The sequence below is a fragment of the Hyperoodon ampullatus genome (genome assembly GCF_949752795.1).
Source record: "Hyperoodon ampullatus genome assembly, chromosome: 4".
Taxonomy (NCBI): domain Eukaryota; kingdom Metazoa; phylum Chordata; class Mammalia; order Artiodactyla; family Ziphiidae; genus Hyperoodon; species Hyperoodon ampullatus.
Window position 1 is genome coordinate 123,340,329 of NC_136917.1, and position 26,286 is coordinate 123,366,614.

Genomic DNA, 26,286 nt, shown 5'->3' on the forward strand with positions numbered 1-26,286 from the left:
GAATCCAAATCTAAGAGAGAGAGTTGATTTGCTCTTTAGGTGTATACTTCCTACTTAGCACAGTTGTTGAATTTGTGACAAATTCTACTTTACATTATGAAGATATTTAAATACTTTCATAAGTTTCAGAAGATATTGCTTTTAAATGGTGATTTCTTTGGTGACATTCTTCATGGTGTTGCTTTTTTTCAATTGTTCAGTAACTCTTGTTGTCATCGTAGTATGAGCTTGACTGCAGTAAGCGAATAACCTTCTCAAACTACCTGCACTGATGGTGGGTGAAGGCGATATTACACTGGGTAGGCCACGCCACTTCAAAATGGCTGCACTGTTTTTTTTCCTAATCTAAGCATCCATACTCATCGCTCCTGCCTTAGGCCAGACATCTCCTGCACATTGCTTGGCATAAAAAAGGTGGTTGTCCTAACCAGTTTCTCATGATGCAGCACCCAACCATCACTAGAACTCCTGCTTGATCCACTGTCCTGTCTCTACTTTTGAGGTATCCCTGAAGCCAAATACACCTTTTGTGATAGAATCTTTTGGCCCTACCTGCCCTAGGTCTTCCAACAATTCCTTGAAGTTTATCCAGTGCACACCTTTATTTTCCAAAACTTTGGAAATTAAATACTTTCACCTATCATAGTATTAAATAATCTTTTGTCACTTCTAGGGATATGGATGGGAAGGGGAGCATGAAGGATGAGCCAGTGTGCAACCTTAAGCAATTTACTTTGGGAGATAAGCCTGCACATGGTTCTTGGGAAAACAAATGCTCCTTTGAAGGATGATCCAAATGTGAACGAAATGTTTTAATACCCATTCTGGGATGGCATTAGTTCTGAGTATTAGGTTTGGCCCTTCATGAAGGTGGGGAGCCCTACAATCATCTACCCTAAGAACTCATGCTCCACATACTAATTTTTCTTCAATTTTATTTATTCAGTTTTAGCTTATTTTTCTTAAGTTTCCTGACAAGGAAATTAGTTGGGAAGAAGAACACACAAAAAAAAGATCCTTCTAAAGCTCTGCCTTGGAGGAACAAAATTGGTTTGGTTAGATTAAAGCAAGGTCAGTTGAGGAAAAATATTTATCGACAATGTTCTTCATACAAAACAAAAATAGCTTTATTGAATCACAGGGTTGGGGGGAGGAAAGCATACATGAGCTTCTCATATATCATCCTGAAATCAGACTGAGGGCTGACTGAGAAGCTAGGTTGGCCAGATGAAATCCCATGAAAGATTGTAAGTTGTTATATTTGAAAAAGGGAATTATAACAGTAGCATCATTCTTCAGCCTCTTTCTTAAAAATTCTACTGAGGTATTTTCCCCAAATAAACCTTCTCAGTTTAGAATGTTGCTTGGATTTTAGGACTGTACATTTTTGGAGACTGTAAATTTTAATTCTGCAAATTGCTTCACAAAGAGTATGCAAAGTCCTAAAAAGAAAATGGCATTCTCTTAAGATTTTTCCAAAACTATAAATGACTGTGTTTGCTACCCTGCTGGGCTTAAAATTCTGCAGAGGTAAAGAAACAGCAGCTTTAGATATAAGATAGTCAACCTTTTCTGAATTCTATTATTAGAAACAGAAGGATTACCTAAAGGTTTGAGCTGGCTACTTATATAATCTAGACTACCTTTTAAAAGTAATTGCTTGTTCCCTTGTTCATCATCAATTATGTGTATTCATTAACTCTTTTAATGAAACAAAATTATTTTAATTTTGATTTCAATATATCATTCATAAGCAATCTATTTACTATACATTAAACCAAAAGGATAAGCTAATAAGAACTTCAACAAAGAATGAAAAAAATATCTTTTCAAGTAGATGTGACTGATCACCAATCCTGAACTAAAAAACATTTCCATCCCAAAGGCTTCCTTCAGAAGTAAAAAATAGGGTAAACCTACACTTCTTCCATACCCAGAAATACAAGGGATTAAATGTTCTTAAAGAATTTTTCAAGTATATACACAGCTTCAAGTCCAAAGAGGTCAGAAAAATATTTACAAAATAAATATGTAGGGAATTTTAGAATTTCATGGACTCAAAGGAACCAATGATTCCTTAATGCATCAGCATAAAACTTTAGTTTGTGTAAACAATTCTGTGCTGGGCATATAATTTTTAACGGTTTAAAATTTTAGGGTGGTCAATTTTAAATGCTGTTACTAAAAATAAGACAGTTTTGGTTTTGATGGTTTGCTACATAATACTTATTAAAAATAAGTATATCAATTATGGGCATGGGCCTTAACTAGATTACTCAATAATATATAAACTAAAAATGTCTCTTCTATTTCCTCAAAAGATTTAAATTATTACTTTTATTCAAATTTTGAAATTTTATCATTACCAAAACAAAAATTCTAATGAAGAATTCTTGTTATTTCATTTTAATTTTCCAGTATTTTAGAAGAAAACTTCGGCTATTAATTTAAGTGCAAAACTATTTTGCTATTAGTTTTTTAAGTTATGTGTCACGTTACTCATCTTGTAACAAACTTCCTTACTTGACTTTATGTGTTACGAGAACATTAAAAATTTTTTTAATTAACTACAATAGAATAAAATACTAGTGCATATAACATGTGTTGCACTTGTAATATTTCAATATAATGTGCAGACAACTAATTTAAGGTTAGATCATTGATGAATCAATTGTTCTTTGTGGCTTATTTCCTTTTCCGAAATCACAGTCTGTGTATCTGATTCAAGGTAAAGAAGTTGAAAATGTCAGAATTATACCTATTTTTTGTATTCCTTATTAAAAGCAGAATGTGACTGTGAAAAGTGGACTGAAACCAATAAAAAATGATGGGAGTAATTTTAGAATGCCAAAATTAATATTTTAAAATAAACTATGAATAAAGGGAACACCAAGGCTTGTCTTAAAGAAGCTGTTTGTCATTTTTTTTAGAGATTACAACACACATACAATAAATGAATTTTATCAAAATACAGCACATTTTGTCTACTATATCCATAAAAATCAATTCCTATGTAAATAGTACTGAAAATCAACTAAAATGAGTTAAAATTTACAAAGAGTTGTTAAAGGGCTTCAATCAATATTATTAAAACTATACAGTACAATAACCAATTGATAACATCTTGAAAGAAGTGCAGTATTGGAGTTCACATCTTTTTAAAAGTACTGCCTATTTACTCTGACTAGCAAGAAACAAACGAGTCCAACTCACTATTGCAAACATAATGTAGATTGCTGTTTTCGCTAGTCTTATAGAAGACTTAACCTTAAAACAAGGTTGAAGAACAAAGCAAAACAGATTCAAAATTCCAAAATTATATTTCTTAGTAATTAAAAATGAATTGCAATAACTGAATATTGCTCTAATGAAACGCTCGGACTAGCCTCGACTAAAAACAGTTATTGGTCTTCTATGGCACTTTTTTCTGGTCCAAATAACCATGCATTAATTCTTACCATTGCATGTCACTCAAATTTTATTTGATTACATAGACAGAACAAAAACAAATAAAATTAATGGTCTGAACAAAATTAATAAACCTCTATCAAATAATTGTTACACTAACGAGGAACAAAGGCAGTTGGTGGTAAAACACTATTACACTGATACACTTAGAAACCCTTTAAAGACTCTGAAGTGTCGAGTTCACATTTAATGTTACCTGTAGGAACAGCCCTTTATCTGAACACCATTACACACTGGTAGGCCTCAAGGACCCATCACTTTGCTCTACAACTCTCCACAGCAATTCTCTATCACTGTGCCAGTTTCACAAACTTGCTTTGGTTTCCTAGCTCCATGCGTACTGTTTCCTTTTACTTTACCAAGGCAATGTTGAGGCCAAACAAAATCAAGAGGCTTTCCTAAATCTTCTTACATTTTGTGTTACAGCAACACAATCTTAAAACTGGCCATTTCAGTTTCATTTGTTGCTTAAAATAAAAATTATAAATTAAGATTAAAATGGAGTACTAATTAAAAAACAGATTGCAAGTACCACCATTTGCAAAAAATCAAGGAATTTCTGCATCATGGAAAATGCATGGACCAAAAAAAAAAAAAAAAAAAACAAAAAGAAGGAAAGAAAATGCATGGACATGCATCTACAGAAGAGTTAAAATTTCCTGTGACTAAAAAATTGAAACTTGATTCACTAGTAGCAGATGTAGAGTAATGGCTGTGACAAGAACAGATCCTGAAGAGCTGATAAAATGCAATTATTGTCTTTTTTATTTCTTTAAAAAGACATCACATTTTTTATTGCATTATTCTATTAATAAAAACACATTAACAGCTGTTTTTTTTTCATTCTTTGCTTCCAGATTTTTATAGGAAATAACTGTTTTAATCTGGCCTTGGAAAGTGAACCCACCAGCACCACCTTCACCTACTCACTCTTCAATTCAATATGCACATAGCAAAAGCCAACACTTCGAATCTCTTGCCCACATAAAAAAAAGTTTCAGCAGAAAAACATTAATACCAGTTGAATAAAAATAAGGGCATAAAAGCTATGAGATAGATAGCTCTGCCATCTGTCTCTGGGCTACAATCAAGGCTAACTAGAGCCTTGCACAGAGTTCAATCATGTGTATGAAATCCAAAAATAAACCTACACTCTATACAAAAACAACATACATTTGTTTTTGTAGCCTTGACTGCTATGTTTAAAAACCTAAAAGTTTTATATGGTATGAATTCAACAGTCTCCCCTATATACTGTACAGTGGTTCTTTCCCTCTAACCACAAATTCCATTATTTCATTAATGTACAAATTTGAACATATTTGAGTTCTTTATATATAAAAATAGTCAAAATATTAATTTCCCCTGCAAGTAACTTCCAATAAATCTTGCTGTCTCTCCATTTTTTAGTCCACAGCTCTTATGAGGAAACCTCTCGTACAATGATGAGTTCTACTGTGTTCTGGAAAGTTTTTAGCAAGGACACTGCTTGTCCATGTTCAATATTGATAAAACTGTAGCCATTAGCCTAGAAGAAAGAAGAAAAAAGCTTAAAAAAATTTCATAGTCATTTATTTGCATTTGTGCATTTGAATTTCTGCCAGGTCACAAACCTGGCAGAAAATAAGAATCATTTTGGCAATTTAAAACAACATCTAGACTCCTGGGCCCTACCCCATCTCTATGGAAATAAAATCTCTGAAGGTGGGACCCAGGACCTGTATCTTGCCCGCATTTTCAGATGATTCTTACATAGCAACCTGACATTAGGAAGCACTTGTCTAAGACAGTGTCAGACATGGTGTTGTGTGTATATGCTAAGGTGCAACTGAGGTCACCAAGCTGCAAGGGTAACACAGGTCAAGGCTTAGTCTTCCCATTGCCTAGGAGTCACCAGATCAAGGACACTACACTTCTTATAATTTAGGCTAAACATTTAATGATGTTTTACTATACATCAGACACACAGTTCTAAGTGCTTCTTGTGAATTAAATCCGTTAATTCTCGTAACACACAGAGGAGATTCTTTTATCATCTTATTTTAGAAGAAGTTAACATTCATAAACTTAAACAAAAGGCTAAGATATATTCCAAAAAATGCTAATGTTTATTTAAAAATATCAGTATGATCTTCCAAGGTACAAGGTGGAAATATTTTAAGCTATGAAAGCACTGGAGAGTAGCCTATAAGAAATGCCACTGTTTTCATCCACAAGTATTTAAAGATAACTTCATAAAATGCTTACTTTCAAATCTGGCATTTAATAATCCCTTGATGAGGAGGGCAGATGTTATAAAACAAAAAGTAATAAAAAACGTATCTTAGTTACCTGAATAATTTTATCACCTGGTTGCAATAATTTTGATGCTGGTCCTTCAGGCTGTACCCTTGTTACAAATATACCCTTTAATAACAACAAAAAAGATAATTATTTGATGGAAAGCAGTATGCATAAATAAAACAGTACCAAGGAGCAATCTTTTTTTAATAGTATGCAAATATTTGAATTGTGGTGCAAGTTTTCTCCCTGTCTTCTCTGAATAATATTGTGACCATGCTATGTTATTTGTGCTTCTGGTAATTCTGACTTTAGTGATTTTTATTAAAGTGATAAAAAAAAAGTTACTTCTATAGATGTGAAGAAAAGTATTAACAATTAAAAAATCACTTCACAATATAATGAACATTAAAAAATTTTGGTTAAATTTGTAGTCCTCAAACAATTAATTTGAGCTGATCACATTTCAAAACAAAAAGCTGAACAGTACAGAGGGAAATCACAAGGTGATGTCTGTCTATATCTATATAAATATCTGTTAGATTTTTACTTATGCATAAAAGGTACTAATTTAGTGAATAAAAATTAATGGGCATTTCAAGGATATATAAACAAAACTCACATCATCATCAGGTCTGAATGGGTTTCCTCTTCCCCCAACCCCTCCTGATATGCTAAATCCAAGTTCTGGATCCTTGTCAACTCTCACTCGAATCTGAGTTAATATGAAAATAAACTTATTACTAATATCAGAAAAAGCTACAATACAATAATAACCACACTGGTAAATTAAGTTCAGGAAAACATAAATATGTAAGAATTCACCTAAAATAAATATTTGGGCAGATGAAATGAAACTACAATGTGAAATATTATGTTAATAAGTTAGTGAGTTAAAGGCACAGCTGGGATTATAAAGCATAGCTCCTAAATTAATCTATTGCTATCTTATGAGGATATGCAATCAATTAATGTTGACTTTATATATTTTGGACAGCCCGGACTTTAATGACATAGAGCATACACACAAAACATGTATTTTATTATCAGTTTCCATTTGTAGAACATCTAAATTACACAGTATTTCTGACTACTGGACGTTTCATAAGACATCTAAAAGATCCCTGGGTGGTTGTTGGATATTAACTCATTTCCTAAATCTGTTTATATGCTTCAAAGGAGTTGGGATTGATGATCAATCGATACTATTTTTTACAACCAAGCTATAGAAAAAGATGCAAGAACTAAACTTTTGTTATAAAACACTCCCTTTCCCCAGAGACCAAAACAAAATGAATGAAGCATTTGTTCTCTAAGTTTCTAATATTATTATTTTATTAATAAACTATCAAAATACACGAATATATGACTGTTGACTTTTTAAGTACTTTGTAAGATTTAATTCTCAAAGTAGTTTGGAGACTATAGTCCAGTTTCAAAAGCTAACTATCAAATAACAATTAGAAAACTATAATATGCCATTCAAGTTTAATGGTCTACTATTTTTATTCCTGAAGAAGGTCCGATTACTGGAGTATCATCATCAACCAGTTTTGGAAAAACAACCACCTTAGGAAAAAAAAAAAAATCATGCCCTCAATACTATCGTATGTCAATTTATCAGAACAGGGGGATCATACAGTCAAGTTAAACCACAAAGTTTAATACCTTATAAACTTAACATGAAACCAAGCCATTAAACAAAACAGTAAAAACTATGTTAAATTCTGTATGGATTTATTGCTATAATTAAATAACCTATAAAATACATTAAAAGCTTAGTCTCATATTCCAAATATTCTTGATCATTCTTACCTCTTGCCTTGCCAGTTCATGGCCTTGTCTAGGAGAATAATGGGGCTGTGTGTATGGAGGCTGGTGGGCCACTTTCAGCATCAAGTAATCAATTAGTTGTTCTCTAGAGGGATGCCTTGCCACAGATGCCTGAGGAAGGGGGTGATGTATTTGACTATAATTTGCCTGAGGCCTGAGAGGCTGGCCCATCTGTCCATTACTCAAAGGCATCTAAGAAAAACATGAAGTCTCTTAAAATGACCAATAATAATGCCTTGTTACAAATATTTGGATTTTCTTCTTGGAGCAATACAAAAGCACTAGAGTTTAACATTCTAAATCACACAGTATCATGCCATGTGTGCCATTTTTTCTAATTTTATGCTTTTAAAAGAAAAAAACCTGTTAATGTCTTAATTCTAAGCTTGTCTGAGTGCTCGCTGATAGATTCACTCTTTAAAAGTTTCAAATTAAGTACATCATACCTACATTTAAAATTATTTGCTTTTCTGTAAGCTTAACCCAATGTTAAAATGGTAAACAGTATGTCAAATTTTAACATTTAAGTCAGCCCATTAAAAGGGCATCTCTTCCCATACTACACTTAATCTCTCACATACACTCAAAAGATGCATTTGCTGATGCTTTTCTTCAGAATGAAAGTATAAGTAGTTTTGTGGTAGAAGTTTTTCATAATCTGAGTATATTCTTCTACCTCTATTCCTTCCTCTCCAGAATTAAAAAGCCAATCTAGCTATGCAGCAGAAAATTGATTTATTCCTCGTGTGTGTGTGTGTATCAAGTTAGGAATTTTTAAACTCTCTAAGTATTAATTCCACAGAATGTTAACCACAAAAATTAAACCATGATGTTTTATTTTGCTTTTCACAAGCTAAACAAAAACTCCAGATTATTCTGTTGCTGTTAAAGAAATATCTTTGTCTTAAAGTCTCTTGTTTTTTAGACTTAAAAATAACCTTTATGGAAATGTGATAATAGCTTACTCTGTTAGTGTGAGGAATCTATCTGAAAAATAAGAGGTTATATTTACATTACAAATATTTGCATATAAAGAAATTTTTGTGTAGAAGAGGAAGTAAGTACATTTAAGCAATTCAGTCATTTAAAACTTCATTGTTAACTATTAACCCACAAGGAAATTAGAGAAAAACTGTGATGATTTGAGTCCCATTTCCCTAAAATTATCCAAAGTAGAAAAGTTTGGGAAAACATTATAGCAATAGTTTCAGAACTACGTATCTTCTTATGTTCATCTTGCTGAGGAATACAAAGTTTGGTTTTGGTGAATAATATTTTTACTTAAAAAAAAATTTCTATTTTTCACTGTATTATACTTGAGAACTTAGTTAATTCTGAAGCCTGGGAACATACATGGGTGTTTCATGACAGGGCACAAAGATATTATTCTCTCACAAATTTTATGTTGGTTGGAGAGAAGAGGTGCTATATTATCTCTTTTTTAAAAATATTGTGGTTGTTTCCCACTTTATCACTGTAGATGTGAAGCAATTAATCCACCTAGGAGTACTTAAATAGTTATGCAGTTATTTTATTATTTTTGCACAACTCTGTAGACAACACTTACTTTTCTTCATGTTAGCACAATTTATTCCTAAATGCAGATTTAATACCTTTCTCCTGGGGAGAATACTCCAGACAATAACTACTTCTGACCCATTCTTAAGACTCCCTGACACCTAGAAATCGGACACACCTAAATGTGTAGAACACATTCTATATCAGTGTTGAACATAGCCATGGAATATACTAAGCTATGATTAGCAGATAACTCAGGAGAATAAAAAACATAAAACAAACTCAGTAACCCAAACCAGAAAATGGATATTAAAAAGAAAAAAGAAACTGGATAGCAGAAAAAGAAACTCGACAGCAATTAAAAGAAAAACAACAAAAAAAAGGGTAAAATAAATACATACAAACTTATATGGCTGGATTCCTACTCTCAAGAACAATGTAGAAGTTTATATAATACATAACTATGTTCACAATTATAACTGGTTATACTAGGGATATGGGCTTAGTTAAGATGAAGAACAGCTGAGGAAAATACTAAAGAAAAGAATTATCTATCCAGCATTGGTGACAAAAAGGTAAACTCTCTAAATGAGTGATGTTTTAGTTATAAAAGTAGTAAGAATACAACCATCATCTATTCTACCATATACAAAAGTCTTTCAAGGTGATTTCTAATTACATTTAAAGTATGTTAAAATGCCTTCATCCTCCAATGAAGAATTTAAGACAGGTTCATATTTAACTCTCCAAACAGTTTTACTATCAGGAATGCCAAAAAGTAGGAGATACTGCAGAAATCCAAAGATAACAAAATGATTCTTCAGTGTGGAAGAAATCATGGAATAAGCTAAGAAATAGCAGAATGAAATTTTATTTCATATTTCTCAATTATTAAAAAAAAAAACCTTACTAATCAAGAGGTAAAGGTCCTCAAAAAAGCATTTTCAGCATTAAAGCGTATATGATATTTCTTAGTTCAAAAGCTGTAAAACACAATAAGCTCACAGATACTACTTCATTCCCTGAGCACCTACTTTCATCAAGCTGTCTGGAAGAACATCTTTGTGACTAAGTGTAGCTGACGGGTAGTTCTGCTGTCCTGAAATGAATATATCATCTTGACAAGGATCTCCTGCACAGGATGTCTGGGGATGCTTCAAATGAGGGGGAAATAAAAAATAAACACATAATGATCTTTAAGATGTGAAACCAAAATGATGATGACACTTGAGAGGAGATACTGCTAGACAATGGAAAGATGAAGAACCAAATCAAACATTACCATCATAACTACCATCGATATTAGCACCTTTATAATGGGTGTTAACTAGATTTATTTATTTATTATTGTGGTAATCACTTTGTAATACATACATATATCAAACCATCATTATGTATACCTTGAACTAATATAATGTTATATATCAGTTATATCGCAATAAAACTGGAAAAAATATTAGTACCTTTAACAGTCTTTCAAAGTTACATGGCAAAATGTTTGTTCTTATAATGTGTGAAAAGTACATATGAACATATACTGTTAAGATATTCCTTTATAATACTTCTAGTTTTATTTACAGTAATACCTAGCTCTTAACACTTTGAGCAATAAATTTAGTTATTAATCCAAGTTAAGAGTCCCAAATTTTAAGAGAAACTAAAATATATGCACTCCTGTTGAGCACAGCAAAAAGTTTTTTGGTAAAAATATTAACTGCTGTTTTTTTTTAACAGCACAGTATCACCCAGGATTTCCTTATTAATGATGAGCAATATCAATAAACATACAGTCTTATAAAACTTGCTTTAGCCTAATTGTATCATACTAATATTAGCTCAGTATTTTCAAAAGCACTGCTCTGATTAAATGCTTTTAAATTTTATTAGAGTTCATATTTTTATACATCAAATAACATCCTTACATTATAGCTTATCTCACTGATACCTTTAGAGAAAAAACAGACTTAATATCTCATTATCTCTGAATATTTCTTATAAATATGTTGGGAAGCAAGATGCTTATTTTTCATCTTAATTTAGTTCTAAACACACCTAGCTGTATTTTAGAAAACTACAGAGACTGTGATAAATAGCAGTACTGTTACCTTCAAAATAGTGTATGGCTGGCAACACATATATGCAAACTACATCATCATGTTGAAAAATAATCTGAAATCCAGTTCATTATGATATGCCATAGGATACATGTAAATCTAAGGGTTTATAATTTAGTCTTAGGAACCATATCTGCAACAAAGCTATCATGTGCAGTTTGTTGCTAGTTCAAACCATGGCTTAGCATTTTTAGATGTAGTTTGATCTAATTTTGTTTATTTATACAATGAATACTTTATTACTTTATTTTCCTTTTCCGTTTTTGAGATGTGCTTTCAGAATGCATAATAATCAACTCAGCTCACAGCTTGAAGTTTAAACTCAAGCGTGAATGTACGACTATGTCTTTAAATGAACAAGTGCATTATGGATGAAAAAGTTAATAAACGCAACAGACTCAAAGACTCTGACTTGAATAAAAACAAGCAAAAGATATTACTGTTCAAGAATTTGTAAAGAACAATTGTTCCACATGACTATAAAGATTATCCCTGAGTTAATAAAAGCCCCCGGTCTTTACCCCATGGCTTCAGCTGGAATGAGTGCCAGAAATGCAGGGCTTACTTGCCATCATCTCCTCTCTGTTTCAAACTGCTAAGTTACAAAACGATTGTTGCCACTATTATGTAACACAGAAACCAGGTGGTGGCAGGTGACAGAAGGCAGAGCAAAATGGGTGAGGCCCAGCCAGAACAAAGTGGATCGAAGATACTGCTCCTATCCTAGAATACAACAGAGTTAAGCCAGGAGTATATTAAAAAGTAGTAGGAGATTGGAGGTGGTGGGGAAGGAGACACTCAGGAAAAAGCAAAGGACCCAGAAGCAGGGTCACTATGGAAATAGAACTATGGGGGAGAGAATGCGGCTTTGCAACGGGAGAAAGGTCTTTTCAGGATGGAGGAAGAGGGGCAGAGGAAACATTTACTTAGAGGCCATGCTACCACCTCAAGTTGTCACGGAAAGAAAAATCTTAAAACAGCCACACAGAGTTGTTCTGTTCTTTCTCCTTTTCTGTCATTCTTATCCCCTACCCTTAACTTTCATTAAAAGAATAAACCTTTCTTCTTCCCCACTAATGATTACGTGGGTAATAAAGGATTTGGGTTTTGCCTTTTCACTGGTACTTAATGCAATTTCTCCAGGCTCACATTTAATCATATTCTGCAAATTATGATTAAACTTAGTTCCAAGTATTTATTTGCCAACCCTCAATCACTCAAGTGAAAATTATTCTTTCCCACATCCCCTCTGTGTATTACACATGGCATAGCCTTAAAACCTTGAGTTAGGGAGAGGAAGCTAATTTTAAGAGAAAGCACTGCGAAGAAAAATAATTTTTAAAAAAACCTCTTAGATTCCTATCGCTCACCCCTTTTTATATAAGAGCTGACTACATCCTCAGTTATGACCACAGAAACGTAAGAGATAAAAACTAAATCAGCTTTGCAGAGTTTTAGAACTAAGCCATGGAAGAACTGGGAGGTAAACAAGATATTTAACCCACAGCACAAATTTATTTTCTAGAATTGTTAGAACATCAAAATGTGGGGTTTCTTCCTCTTCTATGTACTAAAGGTACTGATCTACTACAGGTACTCACTCGAAAAATGTGCCCACCAGAATCTCTTCCGTCTGCAATACTCAAGGCAAGACTGCCTTGGCTGCCATGCAGATCCCTAGAGCTGCCATAGTGAAAGTGGCTTACAGCAGTAAAATTGGAATTAAAGGACCTTGACAGCATGCTCTGAATAAAGAGGGGATAGATTTAACAGAGATTAGTGTAGCATGCAAAATTCACAAGACATGTTATGTACATAGACATATATACAAGTAACCCCAATACCACGCAGAAATATCAGGCAACACTGAATTTTCAGTGCCACTGAAAGAAATTGGCACTATTTACCATATATTTACATGAAAACATACATGTACACACATAAATTATATGTAAACCCAACCATTCACATGTTTAAACACCAAAAAAGAAAGTGCAAACATACAGCTGCTTTTATAATGCGATTATTTCTTTTACTCCTAACATATCTTATTAGAAGGTTGTCGGAAGATAGGAATTGATGTTATACCCAGATATATCTGTATGTATATAGTTACACACAGAACACAAACTGATTTCTTTATAAAGACAAACTTTACCAACATTCAGTTATTTCTAAGTCAAAATGGGTTTCTAGAGAGTCTGCTTCATTTTATAGAAATTAATTCTGTCTTATTAAGTAAGTGGAGAGTTTAGACATACATAATACAGCACAAAATATATTTGCAAAAAAAAAATACCTGGCTCTTGGCTATTGCAATTTCTAATAAAAATTATCTTCCACATTTAGGAAAATGTCTTAACATCAGAGAAAAGTTTAACATACACACAGAGTTTTAGGATATAACATTTAAAAGGCTCCTACTGCTTTACAATTACCAGGAAAAAAATTTCAATAAATCTAGAAAATGCACATGTAAAACTTTTTTTCCCATTCAAATAGATAGATATTAAAGATTATTATATTTTAGTAGTTAGTAGTGGCCTTGCTGCTTAAACTTGAAGAACCCTTCAAGTTTCACTGATGGTATCCTTCCATGACTGAGTTTACTATAAATGCCTAATTGCCAATCCCAGAGCTGCCTGAGAAATGTACTTCAATAAAAGCACTGCCTGATTCTCATTGTTCCTGCTTATTTATTCCCAGAGTTAACTACTGTTCTTTCATATGTGGATGCTTTTAGTCATGTCCCTAAACTTTAAGGGTCTGATGGTCAAACCGAGAGAAACCATATTTTGGGCATGACTTATTAGTAAGAAATCCACAAATCCACAAATACTTGTTATGACATTTACAACAAGCATTTATATATATGTTATGACATATATAATAAGCATTTCTGTATTACTCTTAGAAAATACAGATTTTCTCCAGATTATGAAGTTGATCTCTAATACCAAGAAACATTAACATGACATTCCAGAATGAAAAGAATCTGTAAAATTACAATGTACACGTTTAGTTATTTCGTGGATTCTGAAGTAAAGACTAAAGAAAAAGCTGAATTTAACAGGCCAGGCCTGTACTTTCCCAAACCATCTCACAAAGAATAAGGATTTGGCAGAGGCAGTTCAGAGGTTCCCCAAACACCTGATTAGAATGTAAAAATAAATTATACACATAACCACACACACAGAGAAACATTTCAACAATACACCCTCACGTGTTACACACAGTTTTAACGTGTCAACTTGAGTGGTCTGATTGACCCTTTTTAATAATATGTTGATCTTGGAACAAAGCCTTTGCTGTCATCTTTGAACATACATGAGGTTTTTGCAAATATTTCACTGATTAAGAAGGCTAAAGTTTGGAATAGGTCTGACTTTGAATCCAGGCTTGTACAGAGACAGCCACATAAAACTGCACTCTGTCACAACACATCAACACATTGTGCAAAGCTCAATTAAGTGCTGGGCAAACGTCCTGGGCACTGTTTTTCACTACACACTAATAGCTGTATAATAGCAAGTGAACATGGAAGTCATCATGTTTTGTTAATCATAATCTGGTTGAGTGCTTCTTATCAGTTTTTAATATAATAAGGAATACTGGCAAATGCTGATATAAGAAATAATTTTAATTTTGAAATAAATTTTTATTCCTTTTCAATCTCTGTTGATTAGTTTAGTTAAATATGTCTCGAGATTTCTGAGGTGGGATTTATTTTATACATTTGTGTTCCAGGTACAGTTTGCCACAGTGGTTGGGAAGGAGGGGTTAAAGGTTAAAAAAAGGTTAAAAACCTTTACTACAAGGTTAAGAAAAAACAAGTAGGCTTCAATAACTTATCTCTTTCTGTGTTACTACTAAACTCCTCAGCTGGGCAAAGTAGCAACTTTTCCTCTAGAGGTAGGGCAGGCATTGTGAAATCCCCTGAGGAAAATTTTCAAATGTCTACCACGCCATTAGAATTATGTTTAAGGGAGAGAGGAGGAGATGCAGAGGAGCAAATGGAGCAAACAGAGATCTTCCATCACAGTCTAAATCTTGTTGCCCTGTGTCCTCAAAAGGCTTTTCCTAATTTCACTGAATTGATTCTCACCTATAAATTACCAGTGAGCACAACAGGGAAACTACTGTCATGCATTCTCTAAGCAATCATACAGTAAATTCTAAACATGAGGTTTAGAATTTAGAGAGATACAGTGAACAATGAGATGGCTGCTACTTGCTTCTTATTTACTAAAGTCCAGGTGTGTCTGTGTCAGACAGGAAAGTAGTGGAGAATAGCCATCTGAGATGCCAACTAAAAATATAATGATAACCAAACTCATCTCTTCCTCCAAACCTGCTATTCCTCTTCAATATCCAGTTAACAGCAGTCCCAAAAAACAGTTATTCAAGGTACCAATCTCAAGCTTAATCCTTTTTCCTCAATGAATGATTACAGGAATATTCCCATCAGAAGTAAACTCTTATAATCTATTTCAGAACTGCCTCTTGAATTTGTTCCTTTGCCTCAATTCCACTGATGTATTTTTCATTCCATTTATTTTCTGGACCATGAGACAGCCTCATAACTCAATCAACTTGACTATAGCCTCTTCCTCCTCAAATCCAGTTCCACACCATCACCAGAAGTTTATTTATAAAACAGTTATGTTACTCCTTTGCTTAAGAATTTTCCAAATTCCATAGGTAAGGCACACAAATTTAAAGAGCCTCAACAGTATGTAGAGAATTACAGCCGAAACAAAATGGAGAGCTGACAACGAAGTCGCCTAATGCTATAGATGCTCAGCTACTTAAAGCTAAGAACAGAATTAAAAAGAGCTAACAATTACAGACAGAGGTTCAGTGTGAATTGACATAAGGTATTAATCACATTTTAGACACTGATTTCTGAAAAACTTAAAGAATTTTTAAAAGTAACGATTAATTGAGGTTGTATACATTCAGCTGTTTTAAAAAATATCATATCAATAAACAAAGTTAAAATAATCCTTGGGCCAAATCCAGTGAGAGATATGAAGCTAAATCTTGAAGAACGAATATGCCTTATATACTTGGGCCACAGAACTGCCCCAAAGTATCAGTTTTAAGAATAATTAAAAAAAAATTTTATCTCCTGTCAAAAAAAGAATATCTATACATAAGGTTATAAACTGAACATGAGCTTATTTCCAAACTACATTACACTACACTAGAGCCACAGACACCTGAGTTCAAATAGGTCAGAAATGCAATTTAGGAAAGTCAAGAGTAAATGCCATGCCAGAAGCCATCTGAGTCAGTGACAATGTTAGTCATACAACAAGAACTGGGGAAAAAAATCTTAGGTGAAAGATATACATTTACGATACATTTCTTGTTATTCTGTTAACTATATGGTAAAATGCTATTTCTGTAAACATATTTACATAATTAATTATTAATAGATGAGAGCAGGAAGCCAGAAAACAACAGAGGTAAACATGTATATATGTGTATTATTTGTAGTATGGCACAATCTAAACGAGATACACATACACACCTAAATATATAAAATGAAGGTAAGCCCATTAGAAAACACTAAGGAGTAAGAGAAGGGAAAGAAGTTTCTATTAACATCTCAACTGTTTTGAGATTGGGTAAGTCTAAACTTGGACCTCTAATCTCACTACCAAGGAATAACTTCTAGAATATAGGTATATATTCAATAATTCAGAGTATCCTGTTTCATCAACAAAGACTGCCAAATATTTTAAAGAAAATTAGTAAATTCATAAATAGGAGAATGAAAAATTTATGTTTAATTACCTTTTCTAACTTTTTGGCCTCAATGTGTCGTAGTACTTGTTCTCGCCAATCGTGAGGAACTTTACTTTTTCCTGGAGGATCTAATAATGAATGTTCAGAACCAACCCTTGCATTTGGTCTTTTTGAAGGACTAGTCCGTGAATAATTGAAATCACTAACTGACATAGTTCTCTCTGGTATTTCACTAACAGAAGGTCGAGCACTCTGAGGCCTTGATGCATTTGGACCATCAATGCTGTATGTTCGTGCAGAAAGAGGTCTCTGTGATCCTGACATTATTGGAGGAGTTCTTCCCACTGAATGTAACTCTCTGTATGATAAATAATCTCCTTCAAGAACTTGGGCCCGCCTCGTGGGACCCGGCTCACCAAGATTTACAGAGGCTGTAGAGGACACACTACTCTGTCGCTGAATCGTAGTTCGCGATGCTCCAGGAATGAGTCGGTCATTTGGTGAGATGGCCCACATTTCCCCATGTCTTCCTGGACCAAGTCTCTGATGTAAATGGTATCCAGTATTAGCTCGAACATTGTTATGATTAGAGAAATTCATATTGGCAGAATGTTTAGCATAACTGTGATTTTCTGTACTCTCTGATCTAGGAAAGCGCTGCGGAGGAAAACTGACATGGTCTACTTGGGGATTTTGTTTGGAGTGCCACAAAGTGTCCTTGACTGTAGCACTGCTACTGTACTGGATATTATACTGTGGAGGACCATATATTTGAGGCGTGGACTGTGGGCCACTTGTTGTGGGGCCTCTTATTATATTTGGTTCTTCAGGATTATAATTTGAATCAAACTTGAAAACTGCCTTTGTACCTGCTATTAAATCAGAAGATGAAGAAGAACCAGTAAATACTTGCAATGGTTGATCATACAAAAGCGTAGCTGACTTGCTCCTGACTATATTTTTTCCATCAATAGTAGATGTTACTTTAACTGTTGCACTTGGCTGTTGAGGTCCATTATCACTAAGTATGTCATAGATTTTTAGCCCGCCAGTCTCCATATTAGTTATGCTATGAGATTTCACTACAGATCCAATTGGCCCACTTCTCTGAGGGGAGAGATCTTCAGTGCTTTTGGAAAGACCCCCATCAACAGAAGAACTGGTGTCATGTGGTTCAGTCCTCCTAGGAGACTGTGGAGTTTCCTCAGAACGTCCATTTACCTTATTTATGCATTCGAGAGTAGGATACTTGTTTCCATTATCCAAGTGTTCAGCCTCTCCTTTAGCATTATTGCTTAAAAAGCCTGTTTCAAGCACTGTATCCTCTGTCTTTGATCTTTCCACTATCTCTGGTTGAAATGTATCATTAGTTACAAGTTTTTTAAGATTCATATTGATATGGTTTAATTTGTGAGATTCATCAGATGTGGCTGTTGAGTCAACACCTTTTTCAATAAGAACTAATCGCTCTTCAATATTCAAATCATATTCAGGTAAGTTAAAATCTTTTTTATCAGGAACCTCGGTTTTTTCCTCTGTTGAATGATTTAAAATATCTCCATTTTGTAAAAGGCTGTTAAAATTTTCATCTTCTTGCCTAAAACAAAGAAAATTTTATCACAAACATCATAAAGCCCAGTTTTCTTAGTAATGGGGAACATTAACAACTAATTAATTAATGTGTAGGTACATAAAGATAAGAGCATTGATGGGAGTTATAGATAAAAGGCATTTATTATCAAGCATGTAATTTAAAAATATTATTGTAACAGTCAAATAATATAATTTATATTAAATGGAGACAAGGTAAAGCATACTAATTAAAATTCATAGATAAGATTAATTTTCATCAATATCATCAATCTATCACAATAGTTTAATAGAGCTAAACAATGAAGAAAAATGTGATTATGTAATGAAATAATTCTCTTCTACTGCTGCATCTTTTCATGCCTGTGTTAAAACATGAAATGCTTGAAAGATGGGCACATAATGGAGAAAAGGCCAGTAAGTTTAATAGTTAAGTAAAAAGCACAGAATATTTTTACAAATAATTCTGAAACCTCACATTATTGACCAGTTAATCATATTAACTAAGTAGGTATTATTAGATTCAAATATATATAAGGAAATTATACAAAGAACTAAACAATAACTCAAAGATCTACGAAATATGAAGAAAGATCAAAAGAGAAACTAAATCTAATCATTTTTCTGTGACTACACGGTATTTGGCAAATATTTATAAAATGTACCATATTCCAAAATTATAGAAGATATTTTATTTCTATTTGGTGATATGAAAACGTATTTGTGTCCTCTTTGTAAATATTCAAGTTACGTTTCAACAAATTCTTTAATACTGATCTTCCCATTAGGTAACAAAAAATATTACTAGAAATACAACAAAAAAGGTGTGGCTATATCCCTTTCTTAGCCTTTATTTCATTACAAAAAACATGACTTAGACTAAACTACTGCCCAACAATATCAGTAAAATTTTACTATTTGACCAATTAATCATTATCTTAACCTCTAAGAGGTTTTAAAATTAATATTTTACTATACTGATCTTAGCCTCAAATTCAGAGGATAGATATAAATGATTAATCATAACTACAACTACATAATAGTTAAGCTCAATTTGAGACATAAAATTCATCTTTCTTTTAAAGCAATGCAAATCAATACACAGAAAAATTTGACTTAAACATGCCTGGAATTTAAGAACTATTTAACTCTAAAAATTAGTTTAACAATATCCATACAATAAGCTTTAGATTCAGTACTAACCCAAATCTTCCTATCAAGCACTCTAGCTGATACATTAACATGAAAGTAAAATGGTATAGTCTCACTTTGATAACAAAACTTCTTGAGAACCCCAGTAATAAATTTGTTTTAAAATTCACCCAAATTCAAGCCTGTAGGAAGTAAATCTTGTTTCAGCGAGTTTGACCTACAAATTTAACTCTAAAACCAAAAATACAGCACTAATCAGAAATATTTGATTGAACCCTTTAATGATAACCCCCAAAGTGACTCTGCATTTCTAACCCTAAAAATACCCCTTTTAATTTGAATTATTCCAAACAGGCTCTTTATGTTGTAATACCTAGAAATATTATAAAACTGTTCAACCTTTCAATGAAGAGAATTTGAATATATTTTAAATCTTTTCTCCCCCATTTAAAAGACTGATTTAAAATGGAAATGTATAAAAGCTAAATAATTAGTAGTAAAGTGGGGAAGAAACCATATACTGCCTGAACCATTTCTATAATATTAATTTGTAAAATCTTTTATGTTTTAATAATATATATTTATTTGCCTTACCACTTCTATTTATTGTACAAATAAATTATTTTGTTAAGGTGTTCACAAACCTGATTTTGGAATTAATACCAATATGAGTTTGTTTCACTGGAGAGCAGAGTGAGGTATCTTGACTACTATCAGTGTTAAGAGAAACTGAATCAGACATCCGAGATGGAGAAGAACAGTTGCTGTTATTCTGATTGCTATTGTGTGTAACTTCATCTGATAAAGAATCTGTATCCTTTGTATCATCTGAAACAAAAAAAAACTTAAGCTATTGATAAAGCCAAGAAGAATTTCCAGTAATGACAAATGGCATTTATATTGTCCTGGTTCAATATATAAGGTAAAGAATTATATGGTTAAGAAGATAAGCAGAGGCTCACCTCTGAAAACTCAGTCCTAATATATAAAAAGGTTAAAGAATTTAAAAATAGTGATACCTTCAGTTAGTTTTTAGTGATACCTATAGTTTGTTTTTTTTTTTTTTTTAAATATGACCAGGGGCTTCCCTGGTGGCGCAGTGGTTGAGAGTCCGCCTGCCGATGCAGGGGACGCGGGTTCGTGCCCCGGTCTGGGAGGATCCTGCGTGCCGCGGAGCGGCTGGGCCTGTGAGCCGTGGCTGCTGGGCCTGAGCGTCCGGAGCCTGTGCTCCGCAAGGGGAGAGGCCACAACAGTGAGAGGCCCGCGTACCGCAAAAAAAAAAAATAATAATAAAATAAAATAAAATAAAATATGACCAGTGTTAGTTACCCAGAATTTGATTTAGTTTAAACTACTGACAAGATGATATCACACAATGTTTAAGGTCATCAGTTAGTTTTAGTGAATATGTTTTTCCACACATCTTTAGTTTTAAAAAGTCATAATAGTAAGAAACACATAGTACAGTTCATAACCTTGGTAAACTTTTCTGGGGTAGAAATTATTTCATACATGTATGGAATTGTTTTCATCTATTCTGATAATAAAAATGAGCAGCACAATCAACCAAAAAACAAACACCAAACAAATCCAGAAATTTTCACGTCAGTTTTCCACTTTTTAAAATCATTTCAAAGAATTGTATACGAGTAGTGAACTCTCAATATGTGAGATGGATTTGTAACAGTTATATAAACAGAAAGACAATATTCATATTCCATTATAGTCAGGTAGTATAAAAAGTACTATTTTTTTTAAGTAGTAATAAAAAGATAATAACTTAATATCTTTACAACCCTAAAGGCTGTTTTTAACTAACTCAATTCTAGCCAAATCACAGAAATAGTACATACAGATACGTAGTCATAGGTGATTATATGAATTTTTTGCTGTTCCAAATATCTCAGTTCAAGTAGTCTGGATTGTGTTTACAGTTGAAAACAGTAGCACATGGGGCTCTGTAACTTCAATTTTAAGGTATTTGGGTTTTGGATTCTGAATTTTTAAAATACTGTTAAACTATATGGCACTTGAGTTCTCTCCTAGATATATTCTTCTTCTACCTCCTTATCATGGGGCAATTGTGACAATTAGATAATAACATGTATACTATTTAGCATAGTAATTAAGAATTAGTAACAAATATCAGTACCATTATTATTATGAAACCCCAAGCTATCCTCCAAAGGGCCACCTTGATAATAAGTTTCATTAATGCCATAAAGGTAAAGGCTGTATAAACCTCTGGTGGAGATAATGTAGAGATGTTCAGACATTTGGTGGAGAGGACTGAGGGAAGGATAAAAGGAAGGGATAGAGACTCTTCAAGTTCTCTTTCCTTTCCAAGAGTCTGAGATTCCATGTCAGGTGGGGGTGGGGGTGGGGATGTTAAAAAGAAGTACTGGGAGAGATAAAGTAACAAGCAGCATGTGTTATACATCAGGTACTATGCTAGGTCTGAGTGCACTAATCCGATATATTTGAGAGTCACAAAACCCTTCATTAGCCTCACTGTATGTCTAATATATACACACACAAAATTAAGGAGCGCAAAGATCATACAGCAAATAAGTGGTAGAGAAGGAATCATAATCTAGGCTTATTTGCCTATAAAATCTATGACATGTAAGTAAACTTGCACGAATGAGGGAAGAGAAAAGATCCATCAAGATTTTTCTTTAAAAACAAGAGGTAAGGAATAGATCTTTTAGAAAGGCATGTTTTAAAAATTGTTTCTAAAAAGTGTTTTAAATAACATAATGACATTTAGTGAAATTTATTTGAAAAAACGTATGAACTTATTCAGCCCATTTCTATTCTTAGTGCTTTCCTTTAACACCTAACCTTTTTTGTTATTACTAAGTGCTACCACTTTGGGCTGGTTAATAGAGGTTTCAATTAATGGTGGTCGCATCTCTGCCATTTTCATCTCTTCATCAGAAGAAAGTTCTTCAGATTCCTAATTTAAAGAAAAAAGAGAGAAAATATTTACAAAAATAAATTTTGGTTTCTTTAAATATTAAGTCATAAGAACTTCAAAGAGAAACGAATACTTAGAACAGGTAAAAAACCTTTTTAAGGTAATAGTGAATAAAACTAGTATATGACTTAAATTTTTCAAGACATGGCTGTAAAGCTATGGAAATTATTAACAGTACACCAAAGTTCCTAAGGTATAATTTTCTGTACAGTCCTTAATCCAACTGTATTAATGATTGGTATGTACCTGGTAATATGTCAAGTGCCAGAGAAACAAAAATGAGTAAAACACAATCCTTGACATTGAAAAACTCAAGTTTAGTGAAGGTACTCTAACAAAAAGTCTATTCCTAATCCTCAAATTTATTCCCTCAAGGATCACTGGGTTCCAAGGAATCAGAAGGACTGAGATGTTCTTCCACCAAAATGGATTAATGGCAATTTTTGCCCAATTTGATTTTTTTCTCTGGTATTTGGCAACTGTCCCAGACTATCTACCATTGAGTGCTGTTAGCACACAAAAAAAGAGACCTTGTCATCAACAAATATTAATAGAAAAATTTTAACACTGTATATAGTGTATATAAAATCAGATCTACTACAGGTTAAATTATTCCTAGTTAATATGATGAAAATAAATAAAAGCTCTTAAAAGGGTGTTCTATGAAAAATACTAAGATTTCTAGGTGCTTTAAGAGTGCCATAATAAGACATGGACTGGAGTCAGAAAACTGCTTCAGTAAAAAGGCCAGAGAGTAAATATTTTACACTTTGCAAGCCATACAGTCTCTTGTTTCAACCAACCAATTCTGCTGCTGTAGCACAAGAGTAGTCACGGGCAATATGTAAACAAACTGCCATGGCTGTGTGCCAGTAAAACTAAATTTCATCTAATTTTTCACATTTCACGAAATACACTTTCTCTTTTGAATTTTATTCAACCATTCAATAATGTAAAAGCTGTTCTTGGCTTGCAAGCCACACAAAAAGAGGCAGTGGGCTGGATTTGGGCCATAGGCCATAGTTTGCCAACCCTGTACCAAACTGCACTACAACAGTTAGACTGCTAAGTAGATTAGGGAGAGAACGTAAATTGGATTTAGTCTTGAAGGGTGAGTTAAGAGGGAAATGACATTCTGAGTAGGGGAAAGCATGGGAAGAAAAGGTATGGCAAGTCAGCTCCATGCAGCTGGAACTTAAGATAAGCGGCAGGAGACAGAAAAGGCATACTGGAATGGATAGTAAAAGGTTATGCTCTGAGTATGAACTCAATTAAGTATGCATTGGTCATTACTGAAAGTTGACAAGCCAGGAACTCACAAGATCAGATTCTTTTAAAATAGTAACTCTGGTATTAAAGATGTATGAAAAGAAAAAAAGACTGGCAGAAAGGAAACTAGCTATACTGATAGTCCTGAAGAAAAAAAGACTACATCTGTCCTGCAATGGCAGTGATGGATAGTAAAGAAAAAAAGAATTTGACACAAATTTTGCAATTAACAGGACTTGATTGACAGAATGAATGCGAAGAATGAGATAAAAGGACAAGGAGGTCTGTCTTAATCTTTGACATCTGCAGCATTTAAACTGCTGACCAGGCCTTCTCCTTCATGAAATTATATTACACACCTGGGCTTCTGGGAACTGTAGTCTCCTAAATCTCCTCCCACCTTTCTGTTTCCTTTGCTCATCTCAATTAATCTTCCTGCAGTTAGCTCATATTCTTTCCTTTCATACTCTTTCTCCCTGGATATTGCATTTTCTCCAATGATTATGTTTAATGTAAATAATTCTGCTAATAAGTCTTCAGTGGCTCCCTGAAGACTATAGTGTAGAACATCAAGTCCAAACTTCTTAGCAGAGGTATTAAGGGCTTCAGAATCAGGATCCAACCTACCTTACTAATTTTATTCATATACTATAACCCCTGACATATTCAGTCAGATGGGACATGCTCTTTTCTACATTTTCTAAATACCATGCTTTTGCTCTCATTATTCCTTCCATTTCATTCAATTCTCTTATTTCTGCTAATTGAAACACTTCAAAATACAGGTTAAATGCTTCCTTCACTTAAAGTATCCACGGTTCTTTGTAGCCAGAAAATATCTCCTTTCTAAATTTCTGTAGCACTTAATATCTCCAGCAGTGTATGAAGGGAATATAAAATGGTGTAATCACTTTTGGAAAACTGTCTGGCAGTTTCTCAAACAGTTAAACATAAAGTTACCATACAATCTAGCAATTATACTCTGAGGTATATACCCAAGAGAAAAGAAAATATGTATCCACACAAAAACGTGTACACAAATATTCAAAGAAGCCTTATTCATTATAGCCAAAATGTGGAAATAACCCAAATGTCCATAATGGATGATTACAATGAAATATTATTCAGATATTAAAAAATGCATGAAGTATTGATTCATGCTACAATATGAATAGTCTTGACATTATGTTAAGTGAAAGAAACAGTTACAAAGACCACATATCAGACGATTGCATTTATATGAAATGCCAAGGACAGCCAAATCTAGAGATACAGATAAAGTATATTACTAGTTGTCTAGAATTTGGGGGGATAGAGAAGTTGTAGGGAGACAACTAAGAAGTACTGGCTTTCTTTTGGGGTAATGACAATGTTCTAAAAGTGACTGTGGTGAGGGCTGCACAACTTTCAGTAAACTGAAAAACCACTGAACTGCACCCTTTATTTAAGTGAGTGAATTGTATAATATATGACTCATATCTCAATAAAGCTTTTTTTCTTTTTTTTAAAGTTACAGTTTTTATTGATCCACGGGATGAATCTCTTTAAAAAAAGTCTCAGGGGCTTCCCTGGTGGCGTAGTGGTTGAGAGTCCTCCTGCCGATGCAGGGGACATGGGTTCGTGCCCTGGTCTGGGAAGATCCCACATGCTGTGGAGCGGCTAGGCCTGTGAGCCATGGCCGCTGAGCCTGCGCGTCCGGAGCCTGTGCTCCGCAACGGGAGAGGCCACAATAGTGAGAGGCCCGCGTACCGCAAAAAAAAAAAAAAAGTCTCAGATATTCAAGAAAAAAATTACTTCATAAGCAATGGTAGACGCCTAAAGAAGTCAAATAACTGAAATACACCTACGGCAACTTTTCATTTTTTTTTTAACATCTTTATTGGAGTATAATTAACAATGTTGTGTTAGTTTCTGCTGTATAACAAAGTGAATCAGTTATACATATACATATGTCCCCCTATTTCTTCCCTCTTGCATCTCCCTTCCTCCCACCCTCCCTATCCCACCCCTCTACGTGGTCACAAAGCACGGAGTTGATCTCCCTGTGCTATGTGGCTACTTCCCACTAGCTATCTATTTTACATTTGGTAGTGTGTGTATATGTCCATGCCACTCTCTCACTTTGTCACAGCTTACCCTTCCCCCTCCCCATGTCCTCAAGTCCATTCTCTATGTCTGTGTCTTTATTCCTGTCCTGCCCCTAGCTTCTTCAGAAGTTTTTTTTTTTTAGATTCCATATATATGTGTTAGCATACGATATTTGTTTTTCTCTTTCTGACTTACTTCACTCTGTATGACAGACTCTAGGTCCATCCACCTCACTACAAA

At 33.7% G+C, this 26,286-nt stretch overlaps 1 protein-coding gene across 7 annotated transcripts in view; it reads right to left on the reverse strand.

Moving 5' to 3' along the window:
• Nucleotides 1–4,888: 4,888 nt before the first annotated feature.
• The window catches only part of ERBIN (erbb2 interacting protein), a gene marked incomplete at both ends in the record, with an annotated part of 68,314 nt that continues 46,916 nt past the window's right edge, over nt 4,889–26,286 (reverse strand). For 2 of the 7 annotated variants that reach the window (XM_079703564.1, XM_079703565.1), the window contains 7 exons: nt 4,889–4,996; nt 5,800–5,874; nt 6,371–6,463; nt 7,564–7,773; nt 17,016–18,564; nt 20,354–20,537; nt 22,554–22,668. In XM_079703564.1, the coding sequence (XP_079559690.1) occupies nt 4,889–4,996; nt 5,800–5,874; nt 6,371–6,463; nt 7,564–7,773; nt 17,016–18,564; nt 20,354–20,537; nt 22,554–22,668 (2,334 nt within the window). Of the gene's footprint in view, nt 4,997–5,799; nt 5,875–6,370; nt 6,464–7,563; nt 7,774–10,133; nt 10,254–12,814; nt 12,959–17,015; nt 18,565–20,353; nt 20,538–22,553; nt 22,669–26,286 lie in introns of all 7 variants that reach the window. The other 5 variants (XM_079703568.1, XM_079703563.1, XM_079703562.1 and 2 more) reach the window with 5 other exon arrangements.